General features: G+C 36.4%; 2 protein-coding genes across 9 annotated transcripts; one reads left to right on the top strand and one right to left on the bottom strand.

Annotated features, from left to right (window-relative positions):
- Positions 1-117: 117 nt before the first annotated feature.
- On the bottom strand, positions 118-2,600 carry LOC112174786 (delta(7)-sterol-C5(6)-desaturase). Its single transcript, XM_024312597.2, has 3 exons — positions 2,194-2,600; positions 1,227-1,532; positions 118-764 (listed from the first exon to the last, which is right to left on the bottom strand). The coding sequence occupies exons 1-3, from the start codon at positions 2,429-2,431 to the stop codon at positions 472-474; spliced, it is 837 nt and encodes a 278-aa protein (XP_024168365.1). The 5' UTR covers positions 2,432-2,600; the 3' UTR covers positions 118-471.
- A 4,015-nt stretch (positions 2,601-6,615) lies between these two features.
- LOC112169477 (mitogen-activated protein kinase kinase kinase 1) lies at positions 6,616-12,256 on the top strand. 8 transcript variants are annotated; one of them, XR_005801358.1, is made up of 9 exons: positions 8,246-8,473; positions 8,632-8,685; positions 9,403-9,487; positions 9,579-9,633; positions 10,293-10,416; positions 10,725-10,797; positions 10,901-10,963; positions 11,521-11,638; positions 11,733-12,256. XR_005801358.1 is itself a non-coding variant. In XM_024306502.2 (6 exons), the coding sequence occupies exons 1-6, from the start codon at positions 6,905-6,907 to the stop codon at positions 11,991-11,993; spliced, it is 618 nt and encodes a 205-aa protein (XP_024162270.1). In that variant the 5' UTR covers positions 6,616-6,904; the 3' UTR covers positions 11,994-12,256. The 8 variants fall into 8 exon arrangements, 5 of the variants coding, with proteins under 5 accessions (XP_024162270.1, XP_024162277.1, XP_024162269.1 ...); XR_005801357.1 differs by having other exon boundaries at positions 8,246-8,487; XR_002924689.2 differs by lacking the exon at positions 8,632-8,685.
- The last annotated feature ends 7,539 nt before the right edge of the window (positions 12,257-19,795 follow it).

Below are 19,795 nucleotides of genomic sequence, written 5' to 3'. Positions count from 1 at the left end.
ATAATATTGTAAACTACTCTATGTTTAGGTGCCCTTTCTAAAGAGTTACGCATTGTTATTTGGGGATTACTACAGCCCTTCCACAGTTCCAATGATATTTACTGTTAGCAAAAGAAGAAAGGCAATATCATGGTGGTCATTCCCATAACTCTAATCCATTTAAAACATGTAGAAGAATTATACAACTAACAACTTATTGAAGAACCAGCTACGTTGGTACGGGACTAGGAGCGACCAACTGAAAGAGATAAAACTCCTCTCAAAGCTCAAAATATCTCCTCCGCAGCTTAATGATCTAGCCATTAACTCAGAGGAAACCACCCAGACCAAAAAAGAAAAAACTCGAGAATCAAGTATCAAGCAATATAATTTACAAGCAAAAAACATCATAAATAAAAGACTGAAGAAGGGATAATCCAATAAACATTCAACATCAATGGAAAACTTGATGCTCAAGAAGGTGACCATGCTTCATAAGACCTTTGATTCCTCATTGATAGGGTCACGAAGAGTTCCAAACATCCAGTCCATCCATATAGTATAATGGCCATAATTATGGCGATAGGTAGTATGATGAATGGTGTGGTAGCCAGCACCCATCACAGGCCATATTTTGGCATGGATGCAATCGTGAATATTTGCTGTCCATATGGCTTCAATAAATAGGAGCGCTATGTGAGTAGTAAAATGCATTGGCACAAGAAACAGAGCTATAACATGCGGAACTGCCTGCAGTATCCCATCAAGTGGGTGGAAAGCCAAACCTGCACATATCATATCGTTTTCCTTTAACGGATCAGAAAGTGCGGAAAAAGGTGTACAACTTAGTTATGGACTTATGGCGTCAAATCATTGATATTGGAATCAGGGATACACTTAGTTGGGTTACAATGGATTGGAAGGACAGTTAAAAAAATAGCAACAATCAAGATGTAAGGTGTTCCAGCACTGAGGGAATGAAACAGCAGTCATAAAAGTTCCAATCCTTGATTAAAGGGGAACAAAGGGGGGACATTGAGAAAGAGAGAATGAACAGGCATATGCACCATCATCAAATCAAGTCCACTACACACTATTCACATAAGTCATAATACTTCCCAGAGAGCCAGCTAATAAATCAAACAAGACCAAGATATATGTGCATATATATGCATCCAAATTAGATGAGATAGACGTTAAATTGACAAAAGGCATGAAATCAAGTCAAGTAGTAATTGACAACTTACCAGCAAATGGAGAGAGGGTGTTCTGCTTGTTGTAAATGTGATGTATATTATGAAGCCATTTATACAGAGGCTTTATGTCATGCAACTCCCTATGCATCCAATAGATTCCAAACTCCACGATTATAAGATAAATTGATAAATAGATGAGGTAAGCAACCCAACCTACATCACTTATTCTTGAGAAGCACCTCGCCCAGCCATTTTCAACCATGTACTCAGAGAGAGACGGAAGAGCACAGTACCAAGGCATGGCCTTCATGGCAACATATATTTGCAAAAGCATGGCTTTATTAGAGGGAATGGCATCTGCAATGAGTGAACAGATGTCAATTTGCCATAGATAAAGGGGAAGACACTTATTTGCCAATTCATCATTCAAGACAACAAAATTTCATGAACATTCCCAAAAAAATGTCTGCATCAATAAGCAATCAATATAAAATCTTTAAGAGTGGCAGATAGAGTCATGACCCAAAATATGTCAGAAGTACTATTCAAATACAGGTTAATACAAACATTCGAAACTCGAATGAAGTCAGAAAATACTGCCATCTAATCTTTAATGTTATCATGGTTAGGTGATAGCATAACAGGATGGGCGAATCATTTGCACTTAAGCAGAGACCCCATTAATCCCCTTGAAGTTGATCTAGCCGATTCAATCAAGTTTTCTCTTTGGTTAATCCATTCAAATTCACCTCCAACTCTTTACCAGATAAACATACTAGAAACAGTAAAAATAAAACACAAACAGAGCCAACAGATGTCAGTCACACTCATACACAGCAAAGGCATCATGGGTCAAACACTGACTGAACTAATGTTTCAGGTTAAAAAAAGAAGAAGAAAAAAGTGACTTAGCCAATAATTGAGGAAAGAAGACAGAGAGAAAGCGTCTTTCTGCAACACATAAATTGAACAGAGAAAACAGAAAGGAAAGAAAGGAAGGAGATCGGGAGATGTGGACCTTTCGGGAGGTAGACGTTGCGTTTGAGGTAGTAAATGTAGAAGCACCAGAGGAATCCGGAGACGAGGTAGATTAAGGTCCCGCCGAGGTAGTTGCGCAGCCACGACTGGAAGAAGTGGGGCAGCGGGACCCACACCCAGTTGGGCAACAGGCTGTCGAGGACAATGCGGTTGTAGAAGCTTGTCTCCTCCACGAACAAGTTCAGGTACGAGGACGACGGCGACGACGAGGACTCCATTCCCCGACGCGATCGGGCGGTGCCGGCCGGCGACGGTGGCCGGTGGTGATTTCGAGGAGGAAGATGTTGAACGACTAGTGGTGGTGTAGAGGCGAGAGGGAGAGAGAAGATGAGTTGGATGGATCCGCAGCTAGTATTTGAGAGCAGCTGAATTGATGTTATAACTAATACTTCCACTTTATATGGTGAAGGGGCGGACCATCATACTTCATGTATGACACAGATTCAGCCCAGATATTCTTTTTTTTTTTACCCTTTTTTTTATTTCAAATGGGCCCGCTTGATGCCTCCACCATTTATAATTTTTTTTTTTTTTTTGAGAGGATAATTGTGAAGATCCAGATTGTTCAATGTTTCTTTAATCTTTTCAGAAATATATTGAGGGACTATTTTTGCTGCTCACTATGTTGCGGCTTTAGGTTTTTCTCGGCATATGATAATCCAGCGTCGTGGTTTAATTCTCTCATCCTTTCTGTGTCCCATCGTTCTATTCAGATCCGATGGGAGGAAGATGTAATCGAGGCTTTATTTTGTTATTCTGTTTTCTTTGTGTTATATATATATATATATATATATATATATATATATATAAATTCATATGTTTTAAGGCTTTAAGCCATATATTAATGTTAGTAGTTGGTTATACTAAGACGTGTTGTGATTGCCGTTAAAGGTAAGTCATAATTGTTAAATTATAGTATATTATAGTGAAATTTATTTAGATAAAAAAAAATTGAAAGGTAAAAGATTTATCCTCAAGTTTTTTGAATCAAACACGGTTCTTTGTATCACAATTTATTAGCTTTCATGTACTTGTTATGTTAGGTGCATGTCGAAAGTAATTGTATTTTGTATTGCAAGTTCAAGGTCTTTCTATATTGATGTAATTGGTAATATTTGAACACCCAATCCCAAAATCGAACCATACAATTAATTGGAATATACCAAGGACACAAATTGAAGTTATGCGACAGTGAAATCGAAATAGTTAGAAATAGATGTCTTACTTTTGATTTGAAATTTGAAAGAGAATCATCATCATTAAACAAGGGGAGAGGAAAAAAGAAAAGACAAAGAGGGTATAAATAGATCAACACGTTTGATTCATCCCCCAATATATCTCATGGCATGATTTGAAATAGTGAATGTAGTGGGTTATCTCCCGCACTATCGACTACAATATCTAGTTCACAACCAATAGCATATGTTGTACGTGCAAGTTTTTGTCATCAGGTCCCTGTAAATCTGTAATCATCCTTAAAGTGAAAGGATGCATGTGTTATATTGGAAGTATGGCTCGCTCAAATCAATTCATGGTGAGCTAGCCAATAATTAAAGTTGGTGATGCAACTTTATTTGACTGCCTTTCCCGCAATGCAATCTGAATCATGGAGGCAGATTAAGATTATGTTTGATACTAATGAAGTAATGAGTGCACAGACATTGAACGGGTTAGAAGGAAAAATCTCTTTTCCTCTTGGCATGTTTTCTATGTGTTGGCAACTTGGGATGGTAAGTCTTGCTTTTCCCCTTGGCATGTTTTTCATATGTTGACATGGAAAGAGTTGGCTACAAATAGCAATTAGAGTATTAGACTTTGGCAATGAGCTGTGCGGATTCAAGATAAATATCTCTTGTTTAGAAAGGGTTTCATTTTGACTGTTCTAAGAGAGTTATCTTTATTAGTATTATCGAGAATATTGTTTGTTAATACGAAAGTACTTGTTAAAAACTTTTATTTCTTGTAAAATTTTCATTCTTAAAAGATAAATTTTCAGGACTTTAAAGAAAAAGGTACATAAAAAAGGGTGATATAAAAGTCCAAACCCCTTTAAAACAATAGATTATGACCAAAATGTCAATTAAAAAAGAAAACACACACACACAAATCCTTGCAAAAAATGAGCCACAACTATATTAAAACTTTAACTTCACTGTAAGCATCATATTTTGAGTAATATAGACATGCTACTTAACACTCATTCATGAAAATGAGGTAATGTACATACTTGAGGGATGTTATGAATTAATGTTAATTTATAGTATTAATTGATGATACCTCTCATATATGTACATTCTCTCATTTTCTCATCACCACCAACAGGTAGGCTTGGCAATTCAGCCCATGACCAGTTAACCGCCCGCTTAAAATCCATTTATTTCTGCCCGATAACATAACGTGTTAATGGACTGCCAACCCGTTAACAACCAGTTAGTTAACGAACGGAAACGGGCTGCCCGACGAAACCCATCTATAATAAAAAAAAATCTAATCTTCTCTCCTCTTCTCCACATTAGCCGCCCGAACGCCGAACCCTCTTCTACCCTGCCACTCTTAGCCGGTGCTGCCAAGGAGTTCGTCGACGAGCTCAACTTCTTTCACTCTGCCAAGGAGTTCGCCGCCAATTTTAGGGGCTGGTTTTAATTGGGTATGTGGTAGAATTGTTTAACTGTTGAAGACGAGCTCCGACCTCTATGAACTGGGTTTGATTTGTTTCAATTTGTTGTGGGATGCTTGTTGAAGTTGTTGTTATGTGATTTTTGTTTGTCACTGTGTGATCTAATTGTTTCTTTTCTCTTTTGGTATCATTGTTTACTTCTGATTGTTGTTATGTGATTGTTTCTTATCTCTTATTGAAGTTCATAATTTTCTATGATCCTTTGAACCATTTTTACCAAGCATCGATGTCTCCTCTCTTAAGCTTTTGTTCTTGTTGGATTTGATAATGGATAAAGACAACCAACATAAGATTTAAAATTGCAGCATGCAATGTGAATTGTCTTTATGTGTATGAACAAGAGCAAAGGGCTTCAAAGCCTACAGGAAATTAAAGAAGAATTGGCTTTAATTCTAAGCGGTGTAATTGGGAGCTGCAACTAGTTTGACAGAAGAACTGTAACCTCCCGTTTTTGATACATGATGAGAGTACTGCTAATACCATCTTTGACAAAAATGTTTCCATTTTTTTATCCAAAGAAGCAAAATTTTGACAGAACTTTTTCTTGTTCTTGATTCCATTTTAATGGATAATGGGTGTGAAAGAGTTTTAAAAAATGCAAAAATAATAATAATAATAATATATATATATTCATTTTTATGTTAGCTGGTCTTAACGGGTTTCAAACTTTCAATGATCAATTTATTGTTAACGGGTATTAACAGGGTTCAATGTGTAATTGATTAGAAAAAAAATTTAAATTTAAAAAAAAAAAAAAAAACAAAACTAAGTGGTCTTAACGGGTTCCAACAGGTAATTTGTGAACTCATCAGGCTCAACCCATTATAACCCGTTAAGATAATATGTTATAATGGGTTGAGCCCGTTAAGACCGCCCGTGACCGCATTGTTGCCAGGCCTACCCACAGGGGACGGGGAAAGTCATGAACATCATTTATTTACCATAAATCGCCTCTAATTGTTACCATATATTCGAGAAAATAATCGAGAAATGTAAAGTGGCTTTTCTAAATGAAGTAATGACTTTGTTATTACTTCGTTTAACTTGAGCAATGACTTTCCCCGTTCTCTTCTCTATCTTTTTCTCAACTTCTTCATTAAATACACCCCATTCATGAGTGATACAAGTAAATGAAAAAACCCCAAATTAACATGGGCGCATGGCTTTAAGAGACTTGCCGAGTAAAGCAGTGGCTAGTTCGTTTTTTGCATCCCCGGGAAATTCATACGTGCACCTTCATTATCAACTTCGTCAAAGTTGTAATCGAAAAAGAAAACGTCATAAAAGTTGATAAAGTAATCATATAATTCTTTGACATTAGAGATGTACAAACTTATTACCACGAAATTAATCACACTTCATTGAGTAGCATTTACCTTGGTGATGGATTATTTCTGGGTTTCTTCATTTATTAATCAGTTTGAAAAAGTAGCAAATATGATCCGTAATATTCTATTTGTAAATTTATGGGTTTGGTACGTTGATCAATATATTATATGCTTGTGACGTTCATCGAATGCTTTATTAATTATGAAACATGGAACCTTGGCAGAAATTTCTTGGAATTTTGACATCTTATCTTCACAGAGAAGGGCTGGTTTTGTAAGAGGTGTTGGGATGTATAGAAAGTGTTCTTATTTGATAACCAAACCAGCCGATTTGGGTGGCTTTAGAACTAGTAGTACTCTTTCAGGATTAAGTTTTGTGGGCTACTTCAGCCTATTTCATTTAATTTGTCACATCACAGCTAACCCTATCATTTTACATTTACATCAATTTGTGCAAATGCATTTTGTCAGAGTTTTGTATAGCTAGCTAAGCTAGCTTGATCCCCTGCCATATGCTGCCTAGCGAATCATGCCCAAATTTTGGACAGCGGAGAGTTTCTAGATGTGACTTGTGAATAACTTTGTTTGGCGTCCAAGCTAGCTCCTAATCCATGTGTTGGTTAATTAAAGAGTTCATATTACTGAAGCCCAACTATTGAAATAGACCAGTAAGTAATGTGTGGTTAATGGATCTTGTTTTCAGATCCCTTTACGTGTGTATGGAGCATGCACCTAATGGATCCCTTCGACAACTCTTTCAGAGATCGTATCTTTAACAGCCTCGAGTCTATGAATACACAAAAGAGATCCTTCTTGGTCTAAAGTATCTTCATATGGCCATAATGCGGTTCACAAGTGATTTATGTCAGACGATGCATATTATGTGAAAGTTATGGTTTCTGGATGTATTTATCTAGATCTGACCAGGTTTTGTATGTCCTTTGAGCATTTTGTTTATAGAACAAGTCATCCCAGAAACGTATGATAAGTTGATCGAAGAGAAGTGATTGTACCATCACAAGATCCATGTTCAATCTTTGCTTGAATAGCTTTGTCTACCTTGATTCTCATATGTTTATCTCTTGTATCAAGGGACATTAAGTCTTTCCAAGTCGAGCTTTGCTTGTGCAGGGTTTTAGTGCAAATTATGATGAAGAACCAAGATTATGGGCCTCCAGCCGATATATGGAGCCTTAATTGTACTGATCGAGTTGGAAATGTTAACTAGGCAGGTTTCCTCCCTGGTTTGGAACCGGTTCCGCGGTTCGTGCCATTTTCCATTACAACTTTTTCCTTTTATAGTTCATATAGATGATCCATCTTTTCTTGTGTACACTCGACAGTTCAGGAATTATTTAAGATTAATTGCAATGGGGAAGCTTAATCAGATTCCTGATTCTCTTTGGAAAGATGCGCAAGATTTCATCCATCAGTGCCTACTAGTTAATCCAGACAATCGACACACTGCTTCTCGGCTCTTATATCATCCATTTGTCTCTCCTAGGCCTATAAAACTATCCCATGTGTTCAATGCACTGCGGATGAAGCAAAAAAAATTCTTCACTATGGCTATGGATGAGATTAGTTTCTGCAAAAGAAAGAGAGAAGGAAAAAAAAAGAAAAAAGAGTATGAGATTAGTAGTTATTCAGATTAGGTGAACTGTTATGGCCATGGTCCTGATACATATTTGTAAACAATGCACATAGACCCTAATCTCTTTCTCTTATATTGTTGCCATAAACTATAGCACACTGTTCATGATGTTGAGCAAAGCTGTCTGTAGGTGCAACTGTCCAATTGGAACACCAAAGCATAACAATCATCTATCGAAAATGCTCACTTGTACATGACGAATATCAAATCCCCTCCTTCATTGACATGTTCCTATTGGTCCGTCGTACCATCCACATGCTTAATGTGGTGACAATAGACAAACCTACGCATGTTGCTTTAGAGGACTTGAGACGACACTAGTGAAAATGACCGGAAAAAAAAAATCTATCAGAGACGACATTGAGTCATTAGTCAGATAACTCCGATGACTCCCATATTCTTTGGTCTCCATTACGACTGCGAATGTGAGGAAGACTACGCTGCTGAAAATGTACCAAGTAGAGACGAAATTGAATGCATTCCCACCACCAAAAAGAAGAAAGACCAAATTGGGTGCAGTGGATATTTCTCCAAAAACCTGGACAAAGGGTCGGCTTATTGGTCGTGGCTCTTTCGGCTCGGTCTATCAAGGATCTTCTTCGTAAGTTTTCAAAAGTCAGAACCCCTCCCTCACACTTATATCAAATTTCATTGATTTCATATAAATATGGTTCTGGACTTGTTCAAGGAACTGTAATATGTGAAAGAATAACGGTCATGCAATCACTTTGGGCTGTTTTTAACTTGCTGCTTTATTAGGAAAAAGAGATCGACTTGCTTGAAGTTGAAGGATTGGAGGCATACATAGATCAGGTAGAAAGATCAAGATATAAAAGATCATTTCTTCTTCTTTTCATTGTTGATAAAACGCTATTGCTGCTATATTGTTTCCCTAGCTTTATAAACCTTATAATTTTTTCAAGGGTTATCACAAATGGTACTTGAACTTATCATCTATTTTATCGATGGTACCTGAACTTCAATTTTGATCACAACCAGTACCTGAACTTTTCAATTTCATTTTAAATGGTACCTAAGGCCACCTTCGATCACTATTCCGGCCAAAAAAGCCAAATCTAAAAAAACAAAAAACAAAAAAACAAGTTCAAGGTAAGTCTATTACCAAAAATCATCACTATATATGATTGCAACCCTCGAAATCATCAAAAATCATCACTATGATCGCCTCCCATGCCGTTTTTAGTCGGAATAGTGATCGGAGGTGGCTCTAGGTACCATTTAAAATGAAATCGAAAAGTTCGGGTACTGGTTGTGATCAAAATTGAAGTTCAGGTACCATCGATAAGATTGAGGTATAGTTCAGGTACCATTTGTGATAATAACCCTTTTTTCAATATACAAAAGCTGTATAATTCACTTCTATAATTTACACTTGAATTAAAGTGATATACTGATGTGCCTATGTTTTAATAAAGAGTGGTTCCATATCTTTTTTTTTTTTTTTGAAAGGAAGAGTGGTTCCATATCTTTTATTACACCTTGATTGGTTATGGTTTTTCCTTCCTGCAGAGATGGATTTGTTTTCGCTGCCAAGGAAGTTTCATTGCTTGATCCAGGAAGTCCGGGGAGGAGCTGTCTTTCTCAACTTCAACAGGTAACAAATTACATCTCCTGGTTGATTATTTTTACTTGGTCATGAGATTGATCAATCTTTACATTACGTTTTTGGCTTTCCCTTGTTCCAGGAGATTGAGTTTCTTAGTTGGCTTGAACATAGTTAAATACTATGGCTCATTTGAGGTACTTTGCCTTTCAAGCACTTTGAATTTTTACAACCTGAAAGTGTTTTGGTCTTTCTATGTGCACTTATCTGGCACAGTAAGTAATTCTGCACGTCCATGTGTAGTACATAAGTTTGCTCCAAGTTCGTTTAGTTATATGAAACTTCTTTTTTGTTTTAAAGTGATATTCACATGAGACAGATGATCATTGATGATGATATGCAAATGCCTTCAGAGAATTCCACTTTAATGTATAAACAAGTCCATCAAAAATCCGCAGTAGCTGATCTATTTTGCCTTTTTGAAATAGAGTTTACTATTTGTTTGTACTCTTTATTTAATTTTTGTTTGTTATTTCATTCACACACAAATTCGTTATAGATAAATAGGAATTACCTTGTCAAAAGTGGATCTTTCCCCTTCTTGTCAATAGTCAATACTATTCAATGCTTCTGTCAGAAATTATTAGGGGCATGTAATTGGTACGTGATGTACAGGGTTGAAGCACTTATGGCATTTTACAGGTGTTTTTCCATACTAGATTTGATTATCCTCAGTATTGTATTGAAGATAAAATTTCCAGTAGGGCAAGTTTGCTAAGTAAGCAGTAGATCTTAATAGCCCTGTTGTTTGTGTGCATCATTGTCTTATTTATATTTATCTAAATGATCTTTACAGTATGGAACAGATCCATTCGACAACTCTATCAGAGATCGTGTCTTTCATATTCTCGTGTCTCTAAATACACAAAAGAGATCCTTCTCGGTCTAAAGTATCTCCATGACCATAATGTGGTTCACAGGTAATTCATGTGAGATGATGTATAATCTGCAAAAGTTGTGGTTTCTGGATGTATTGATCTGACCAGATTTTGTATTTCCTTTGAGCATTTTGTTACATGGAATAAGTCATCTCAAAAGCAAATGATAAATAGAAGAAGTAAAAGAAATGTTGTTGCACCATCACAATATCGATCCATGTTCAATCTTTGCTGGAATGGTTTTGTCATTCTCATCTCTTTATTTCTCGTTTCCAGGGACATTGAATGTGCAAATTTGCTAGAATATTTTTGTTCACACATAATCTCATCCATTTATTTCTTGTATGAAGGGATATCAAATGTGCAAATATTTTAGTGGATGCTTATGGATCTGCGAAGCTTGCAGATTTTGGATTGGCAAAGGTTTGTCTTCTGTTGCTGAACATTTTTATTCTATCGTTTTCAATAGTAATCACAATGATCGTGAAGCTTTTCTCCTAATAGTATGATCTGTCCCCTTTTCCAGATCATCACTAAAATGAATGAAATTCAATCTTTGCAGGGGACTGCATTCTGGATGGCCCCTGAGGTTGGCCTTTACATTTTTTTCTTATCTATTTAACAGAGGAGTCCGCTTTTTATTATTATAATTGTTATATATTTTCAAAAGGAATTCTGCATTCTGATCCATTGTTGTTCTGTTTAGGTTAGCATGCTGAATTACCATAGTCAAAAAAATTATATTTCCAATAAGATTGATAACTTTATGAATCAGGAATGTATAAGATTGATAACTTTATGAATCAGGAATGTAAATTTCTTGAACACAGAAATGAAAATGAAAAGAAAGATTAATGTGTGCAAATGAGTTACTTATATTGCTGACCTATTGTGAGCGAATACCTGGTCTATCTGGTTTTCCCAGATAATTTGTCTTGTGACTTGCAATTTGAAGTTTCTGCTTTCCCAAAATATCACTTGCACAAAACTTTTCTGTATTTAGGTTGAATGAATCTCATATAACATTAAAAGCATGGCTCGCCATTGAAAACTTGAATATTGTACATTTTGTTTGAGGCTGCACAAGTAGATTCTGTCATGTCCAAAATTTTGCCAGTCCTTCTGAGTCGAGCTAAGCTTGTGCAGGTTTTTAGTGCAAAAATGAAGAACCAAGGTTATGGGCCTCCCAGCAGATATATGGAGCCTTGGTTGCACTGTGTTGGAGATGTTAACAAGGCAGGTTCCCTACCCTGGTTTGGAACCGGTCCGTGCCATTTTCATTACAACTTTTACCTTTTATAGTTCATAATGACGATAATATATGAGGTGATACATATTTTCATGTGTACGCTCAACAGTTTCAGGCATTTTTTAAGATTGCAATGGGGGAGCTCCCTCACGTTCCTCATTTTCTTTGTAAGGAGGCGCGAGATTTCATCCATCAGTGTCTACAAGTTAGTCCAAACAATCGACACACTGCTGCTCAGCTCTTATGTCATCCATTTGTCACGTCTGGGCCTATCAAACTACCCCATGTGTTCGATGGTCTTTGTATGATGAAGGGAAAAGAACTGTATGCAAGAGGATACTTTGATGGGACTATTAGTCATTTAGATTAACTGAGCTGTTAAGAGGCAGGATATTCATACAGATTTGTCAAGAATTCGAGCAAATTGCCCAAATAGTTTGTAAAGAAATAGATCCTAGTCTCTTATACTCCTGTCATAAACTCAAGTGAATGCACATAACTCTATTCACAATGTTTTGTGCATATTGAACTATTATTGAGGGAGAATAGTTTCACAGTTGACTTCAATCTTTCTGAAAGAGTCAATACTTTATCTAAATGAAAGGCAACTAGTGCATCAGAAGTTGAGAATAAGTTAGACATAAGAATCCATTTTCTGACATTTTCCTTACATCTGATGCCTCAATCGTCTCTCCTTATGGATCTCACAGATCACAGAAGCAAACATCTGTAGCGTGATTGTGGTGAAGCTTAAGCGTTCCAACTACATTCTGTGCAGCTTAATAATAATAAATATAAAAAAAAATTAAAAAACTACACTGTGGAGATTACATTCCCAAATCCCAATGCATGCCATACAATCTTCACTTTGAACAATTGAATATAATAAAATCACAAACAACGACGCTTGGATTACTTTCATTAATAAATTAGAACGGGGGATTGAATTAGGGTTATCTGCAGTGGCGGAACCAGGATCCAATTCCTGTCTAGGCTAATTAGAAGGGCTGAAGGGCACAATAATTTTTTTTTTTTTTTTTTTTAGCCAGTAATTTATACAATCATGAATCATCATAGATTCATAGCCTCACCTATCCACCGACCATCAGACCATGATCAACAAAGACATCACTACATCAGTCGGTAATTCTAACTAAAAATACATCCTCTCATTAAGGTGGGAAGGTGGTGACTCATGTTCAATCTGTTGGACATGTTGAACTCATTGCTTGTAGGGAGGCAGTGGATTACGTGTTAGAACATGGGTTTTTTCCTGTGTTGTTGGAGACTGATTGTTTGGTTTTGAAACAACAATTGTGTCAAGAGGAGCTGTAGAATTCTTCGAATCTTGGAAGGTTATATGAGGATCTCAGACTAGATTTAGATGCAGGGCATCAAGTTCAGATTGTTCATGCTAGAAAGGAGGCTAATAAAGTTGCACATATGTTGGCAGCGTTTGCTGCTGAGTCTGACTAAGTGTTCTTTTGGTTTAATACTCCATCCTTTATTCAAGATGTAATTGATTTTGAAAAATAAAAAATGTACTCCTTAATCTCTTTGTCAATTATCAATAAAATCTAACACCATTCAACTTTAAAAAAATCTATAGAAATTATTATTTTTACTTAATTGTTTTAGGTAAATTATAAAACTATACAGGCAATATAAGAAAATTTCGAAATAAAAAATTTAATTGAATGTTATACTTAGGGGAGGTAAGAAGAGTTTTTTTTTTTTTTCTCTCCTTTTGTCCTTACTTGTGTTTTTATACAACTTAACAAAGTTCATCTCAAAAAAAAAAAAATACAACTTAACAAAGTTTATTAATAATTAAAAAAAATTAAAGGTCAAGATATCAAATTTGAATATTCAACTACGTTTTTTTATTTTATTATTTTGGCAAAGAAATGGTTTGGAATAGTTGATATTTTCATTCAAGATCTGCCAAATAGCCACGCGCTTCAGATGCATAGTTAAACAAATAATATTCGTAATAAATTGGTGAATGTATAAGACTGATAGTTTTGTGAATCAGGAATCTAAATTTCTTTAACACAAAAATGGAAGTGAAAAGAAATATCATCGTCTGCAAAGGAGTAATTTATACTGCTGACCAACTGTGAGGGAAAACCTGGTGTATCTGGTTTTTCCCAGATAATTTGTGGTTAACGTTGATTCTCATAGGTTAAGGTATATATCTTGCAATTTGAAGTTTTGCCAGCTTCTGCTTTCCGCATAATATCACTTGCACAAAACTTTTCTGTATTTAGGTGGAATGAATCTCATATAACATTTAAAAGCATGCCTAGCCATTGAAAACTTGCATATTGAATATTTGTTTTGAGGCTGCAGTACAAGTAGATTCTGTCATGTCCAAAATTTTGCCAGTCTTTCTGAGTCGAGCTAAGCTTGTGCAGATTTTTAGTGCAAAAATCAAGAACCAAGGTTATGGACCTCGGATATATATATGGAGCCTTGGTTGCACTGTGTTGGAGATGTTAACAAGGCAGTTTCCCTACCCTGGTTTGGAACCGGTCCGTGCCATTTTCATTACAACTTTTACCTTTTATAGTTTATAATGACGATAATATATATATATATATATATATATATATATATATATATATATATATATGAGGTGATACATCTTTTCATGTATACGCTCAACAGTTTCAGGTATGTTTGAAGATTGCAATGGGGGAGCTCCCTCACATTCCTCATTTTCATTGTAAGGAGGTGCGAGATTTCATCCATCAGTGCCTACAAGTTAATCCAAATAATCGACCCACTGCTGCTCAGCTCTTATGTCATCCATTTGTCACGTCTGGGCCTATCAAACTACCCCATTTTGGAGATGGTCTCTGTATGCGGATGAAGGAAAAGAACTTTATGTAAGAGGAGATTGTAATGGCTACGAGTATGAGACTAGTAGTCATTTAGATTAACTGAGCTGTTAGAGGCAGGATACTCAAACAGATTCGTAAAGAATTCGAGCAAATTGCCCAAAGACTTAATAATGCACATAAGAGGCTTCTGCAATTGCTTTAAAATTATGTATGTGTTATATAATTTAAGACGCATTCCAGAAATGCATGGTCAACTAACTCAACTATCTCAAAAAGCCATTTTCCAATCACTTGGTATGAACTATTTCCATTGGCTAATGTGAATTTGACAGAGTATATAATCTTCATGTCCAAGTGCTTATAAAAAGTTGCATTTGATCCACCAAATTTCAACGCTAGATCAACCTAAGTCCTCGGGTACTCATAAACAATGGCTGCTACAACACTCTTGCTCTCGCATGACCGTATGGTTTGCTCACAATAGCCAATGCAAATTAGGCGAGTGGCTTTCTTACCCTATATTTGACAAAGGAAGCATAACGAATTTATAAGCTAAGGAAAAAATAAAGCAAAAAAGATCTCAATCCTTTTTCCAAAAAAAAAAACAAGGAAAGATAGAGAAAACATGATTTCATGTTACCTTCAGTAAACCCTGATTAAGGTCATATATATGGAGGATCATAGCTGCAGTCTTTACTATTTCTATGCTCGAGAATACCTCTGATGCTTATGGATGCAACAATAGAAAGCTCTGTAAAACTCCTTAGATTTTTTGCATAAAAACAAAAACTGAAAAAACTGAACTTTAATTTCAGTGTCAAATCCTAATTGCCATGCAGCACAAAACAAAGGTGCAACGGAATTACGGAAACACAACTAACGAAAGACAAAGGCTAACAAAGAAGAATATCAAGCCTCTATAGAAAGCAAAAAAGGAACTATTGTTGAGCAAATAAAGGGGGAAAGTTCAAGAGCAAGAAGAATAAAGTGGTAAAAGCTAGCACAAGTGAGAAATTAACACACACATGATGGGGTGCATCCGTACGTGCGAACGTTGCGATTGTTACATGCACGTGCACTTACTATTAGTCCTTCCTAGCTTATATCGCAGTCGTCAGGACCTCAGCGTGACGAGGCCAGCTAGGGAGATATATATCATCTTAATTACTGTGTTCCTGCAATCCTGCAAGACATGTACCAGCAAAGATGAACCCCATTGGCGCAGGAGATATTCTTCTTTTTTAGGTTGATGGTAGGGAAGTCGCTAGGGATGATAAAGTACTCTATCGTGTCATTGAACTGCGTCCAAATGAAGATACCGGCACTTGCAACTGTTCGTCGTGGAGAAGTTGATCGATCGATGTACTTACAAATTAAAGGAGATAAGAAAGCAAGTCCACCGGTGATCCGGCCATGGTACCACACTACCACATCATTTGGTGACCCAGGTCAAATCCACCTTTCACGGTTCCACCAATCAAGTCTTGCCCAAACAGTAAATGCCTCATACTGGCGGTCATAGCTTAGGTCAGGCAAATGACCCAGGTCGTTATCCACAGTGACTTAGAGCAACTCCAATAGATTTTCTATTTTTTAATTTTTCTCTACTTTAGGAAAAAATAAGCATCTTTTACTTTAACAGATTCCCTATAACTATCATTATTTTAGAGAAAGAGAAAACTAAATTCTATATATTTACAGCAGACTCAAAAATTTTAAAGAAGGATATGAATATTTTAGAGATTGTTATAAAATAGGGAATCTGTTGGAGTTAGAGAAGAAAAAGAAGTTAAAACTTTGACTTATGTTTTCCTATAATACAGAAATTATAGAGAACCTGTTGGAGTTGCTCTTAGGTCACGAAATTTGAAATCAACCGTCATGAAATTTGAACAGTTAGTTCTAGTTGGTGATCAGATCATGTAAATGATATAAACAGTAAGAAAACAATTCTAAAAAAATTATAAAAATTACCTACTATTTATTTTAGGAGAAATGATCATTTACCCAATTTTAGCTCCCAAACACTCTAAGAGATTGCCCACTTACCCAAACACTTTAAGAGATTATTTCTCTAATACCAAATTAAGTATTTTTTTATTCTCTTTTATTTATTTTTGGGACAATTTTGCCCTCTCCTTCTTTGTCACTTAGTGAGAGAAGTCATCGGAGACCTTGCCGGACTCCGGTGACCAGTGGCAGGGACCTGTGACAGACTCCGGCGACCGGTCACCGGAATTCAAAATCCGGCTACCGGACTAGTAACAGGATTTCGGCATCTGAATTTATTGCCCTCTAATAATACCCAGTAACCATATTATTGCCCCCCAATAATCATATTATTGCCTCCCAATACTCTTTTTATTGCCTCGCAATAATCATATTATTGCCTCCTAATAATGATATTATTGACCCCAATAATCATATTATTATCCTTCAATAATCATATTATTGCCCTGAAGTGATTAGCTTGCAAATGAGAGTTTAATAAGCAAGAGCTTTACTGTAAAAAAAAAGACAAAAAAAAAGCATGAGCTTGGAATAAGAAATTATAAGTTCATGTCAATTAACTCAATACAGCACTATGTTGAGGTGCAGCTGGAAATAGTGAAACCCAGCCACAATCCCATGTGAAACCCAGCCACCCTCTTTGGGATTTGGGAATTTGGTTGCCATTCGTCATCAGCTCAAGCAACGCCAAGACACCTAGTCTCTTTCCAGAGTTGAACGGAAGCGACCTCGGGTTGTCAAGACTCTCGTCACTCATGTCAAGAACCTGGTGACAGTGCAGCAGAGCCTCGTCGCCATCTCTGGTGGCCTCCTTGCAGACATCTCAGATGTGCTTCAAAAGCTGGCCGAGCGAAGGCGACGCGCCATGTGAGGCTTGTGGGAAGTCGTCAAGCTCTATTGTGGAAAACGGCGATATCTGATTCTCTGACGCTAGTTGGAATTTCACCGGAGGGGAAGGGGAGATCGAAGGGGAGAAGAGAGAGAGAGAGAGAGAGAGAGAGAGAGAGAGAGAGAGAGAGAGAGAGAGAGAGAGAGAGAGAGAGAGAGAGAGAGAGAGAGAGAGAGAGGGGATCTGGGGTTTGGATCGGGGATAGAGAGATTTGGTTTTAGTGGCAGAATGGTAGATTTGTAATAGGTTAATTGAATGTAAGATAAAATTGTAATTTTGCCCTTAAATTGGGTAAGTGGGCACATTAATCTCTTACTGGAGTAAGTGGGTTCATATTAACTCAAATTTGGGCATTTGGTCAAGATCCCTTTATTTTACCTCCCACAACCAAAAAATTTTCTTTCATACATAGTTCCACAAATTTTTTTCTTCCTCCTCCTAATTATAATAGCTTTCATCTTCCTAATAAAAGTGTCGGTGGCTCATAATAATAATAGCTTTTGTCTACCCAAAAAAAAAAAAATTGTGTGTAACTTTTCCTTCACATAAGATATTTATTTATACAGGGTCCTTCTAGTGAGGGATCCATTTTTTGGTCTTTTCTAGGGATAGGGCATTAGACCAACTTTTCGATCACATTACGGCATCTTAACAGTTCATTTTTTAGGTCCTAACATGTAAATTACTTCTGCAAATTTTTAGCCAAATTAATTATCGTTAAGGCATTCAAAATGATGATTTAAGATTATAAGTATGAACGATTCAAGTTTGACAGATTTGGTTCGTCCATTGATTTAATCTAATTTGATACCTTAACAATCACCGATTTGGCTGAAATTTACAGAAATGATCTACACATTAGGACCTAAAATCTGAACTGTTGAGATGCGGAAATGTGATCGAAAAGTTGATCTAATGCTCTATCCCTAGAAAAGACAAAAAAAAAAAGGGATCCCTTAGTGGAAGGGCCCTCTTTATTTATATGTTCAAAAATGATTTGGTTGGTAGGTTTTCAAAAATGTTTATCTTTACTATTTTTTGTGTGTGTGTATTAATTTCTCATTTACATTAAATAAATTAATAGAATATTAGTGTCCTGCCCCTAGATTTGACCAAACGGGTGGACATATACATCAAAAAACAGTGAACAGTATTCTAATCAAGAGACCTAACAGATGAACTTGCTCTAAATATGACAGCATGTTTCTGTTTATGCTCGCTTGCTCCACTATGGATTGATCGATACCGTATCATCAGCAAAATTATACGGTTTTCACTTTATATTGGTGACTTAGCATTATCATGACGGATCAAAAGCCCTAATATTTAAGATAAGGGGTAATTCCCGCATGCCCAAAAATCCTTGGTATTTTTCCCAACTGCCCAACACTTTGGTATTTCACTATTGTCAAAAGACAAAGACTAACAGGGATAGTTTTAACAAACAAATGCCCTTTGTATCCTATGTTGACCTTAGATTCCTCTACCGTTCTATCCAACAAAAAGGAACAGTAAAAAACCTTCAAAACAAAAACAAGACTAGCCTTCAACATGCCACATTTCGCCTAACGACTTCCTGTCTAAACGGCTACTCACAGGGCGGAATCACTGCTGCTTGTCCTAATTTTTTTTGTTTTAAAACTGATTCTTTTGGCTGAACAGTAAGGCTTTAGAACTTTAGCTTTCCATGGGATGCATGCATTCGAATGTTCAAACTTTGACATAGTAAACTATGCATGATAAAGATGATTTCAAAATGTAAAGATAATGACATAAACATTTTATAAATTAAAGAAGTGGGTGAACATCCATCTGAATTTATTTATTCAAATATACATATAAAACTTTAAACAATCAGAGCCTCATTCTTAGGTAAACAGCAAAGGCTGTTTAACTATTCATAAGATGAGACCGGTTACTTACTTGTAATGGAAGCACACTACTTCACACCTAGATAGGAAGGGAAGCACACTGCTATTCTACTATTTTTATTATCAGAGGAGTTTTTCTGATCTCGACTTCTCCTGCCTTCTAAGAGAAGCTGAAGCTCCTTATATAGGGAGCGGAACTCAAACTAGAATTCAAAATACAAAAATGTACAGGACAACTCCGTGACTTCTGCTTTTCGTAGTGCTCCTGCTGGTGGAGGTCGGTCAGGGAAAAGCAAAAGGAAAAAGTGAAATGTTTTTCACTTAACCTTTTCTTTTTGAAAAGGAAAAAGCAAAAGTAGCTTTAGAAAAGTCTAAAGTTCTACAGTTGCTATTTTGGTGCTGATTCTTCACCTGTAGCTTCACATGTTCTCGTCCGTTTCAGAATGGTGGCCAAAGACAAAGGAGTTGTTGTCTGTCTGGGCCATGAGAGTTGTTGTTGCATTATCCTCGACGTCTGTATCAACATACATCTTGTAGTGGTTGTCATTTTCAAGCT

This window comes from Rosa chinensis, chromosome 6 (genome assembly GCF_002994745.2).
Source record: "Rosa chinensis cultivar Old Blush chromosome 6, RchiOBHm-V2, whole genome shotgun sequence".
Classification (NCBI taxonomy): Eukaryota; Viridiplantae; Streptophyta; class Magnoliopsida; order Rosales; family Rosaceae; genus Rosa; species Rosa chinensis.
Note: the sequence above shows the minus strand (reverse complement) of the source record. Positions and strands in the feature narration are given on the sequence as shown.

What these genes read in the sequence shown, in the direction of transcription:
- LOC112174786 (XM_024312597.2), bottom strand. Translation starts at nt 2,431, where the DNA reads ATGGAGTCCTCGTCGTCGCCGTCGTCCTCGTACCTGAACTTGTTCGTG. An exon ending in CAACGTCTACCTCCCGAAAG is followed by an intron (nt 1,533 to 2,193) that starts GTCCACATCTCC and finishes CACTCATTGCAG; the next exon opens with ATGCCATTCCCTCTAATAAA. An exon ending in CACCCTCTCTCCATTTGCTG is followed by an intron (nt 765 to 1,226) that starts GTAAGTTGTCAA and finishes TGATATGTGCAG; the next exon opens with GTTTGGCTTTCCACCCACTT.
- LOC112169477 (XM_024306501.2), top strand. Translation starts at nt 6,905, where the DNA reads ATGGATCTTGTTTTCAGATCCCTTTACGTGTGTATGGAGCATGCACCT. An exon ending in ATGGAGCATGCACCTAATGG is followed by an intron (nt 6,958 to 10,302) that starts ATCCCTTCGACA and finishes AGTATGGAACAG; the next exon opens with ATCCATTCGACAACTCTATC. An exon ending in GACCATAATGTGGTTCACAG is followed by an intron (nt 10,417 to 10,724) that starts GTAATTCATGTG and finishes TCTTGTATGAAG; the next exon opens with GGATATCAAATGTGCAAATA.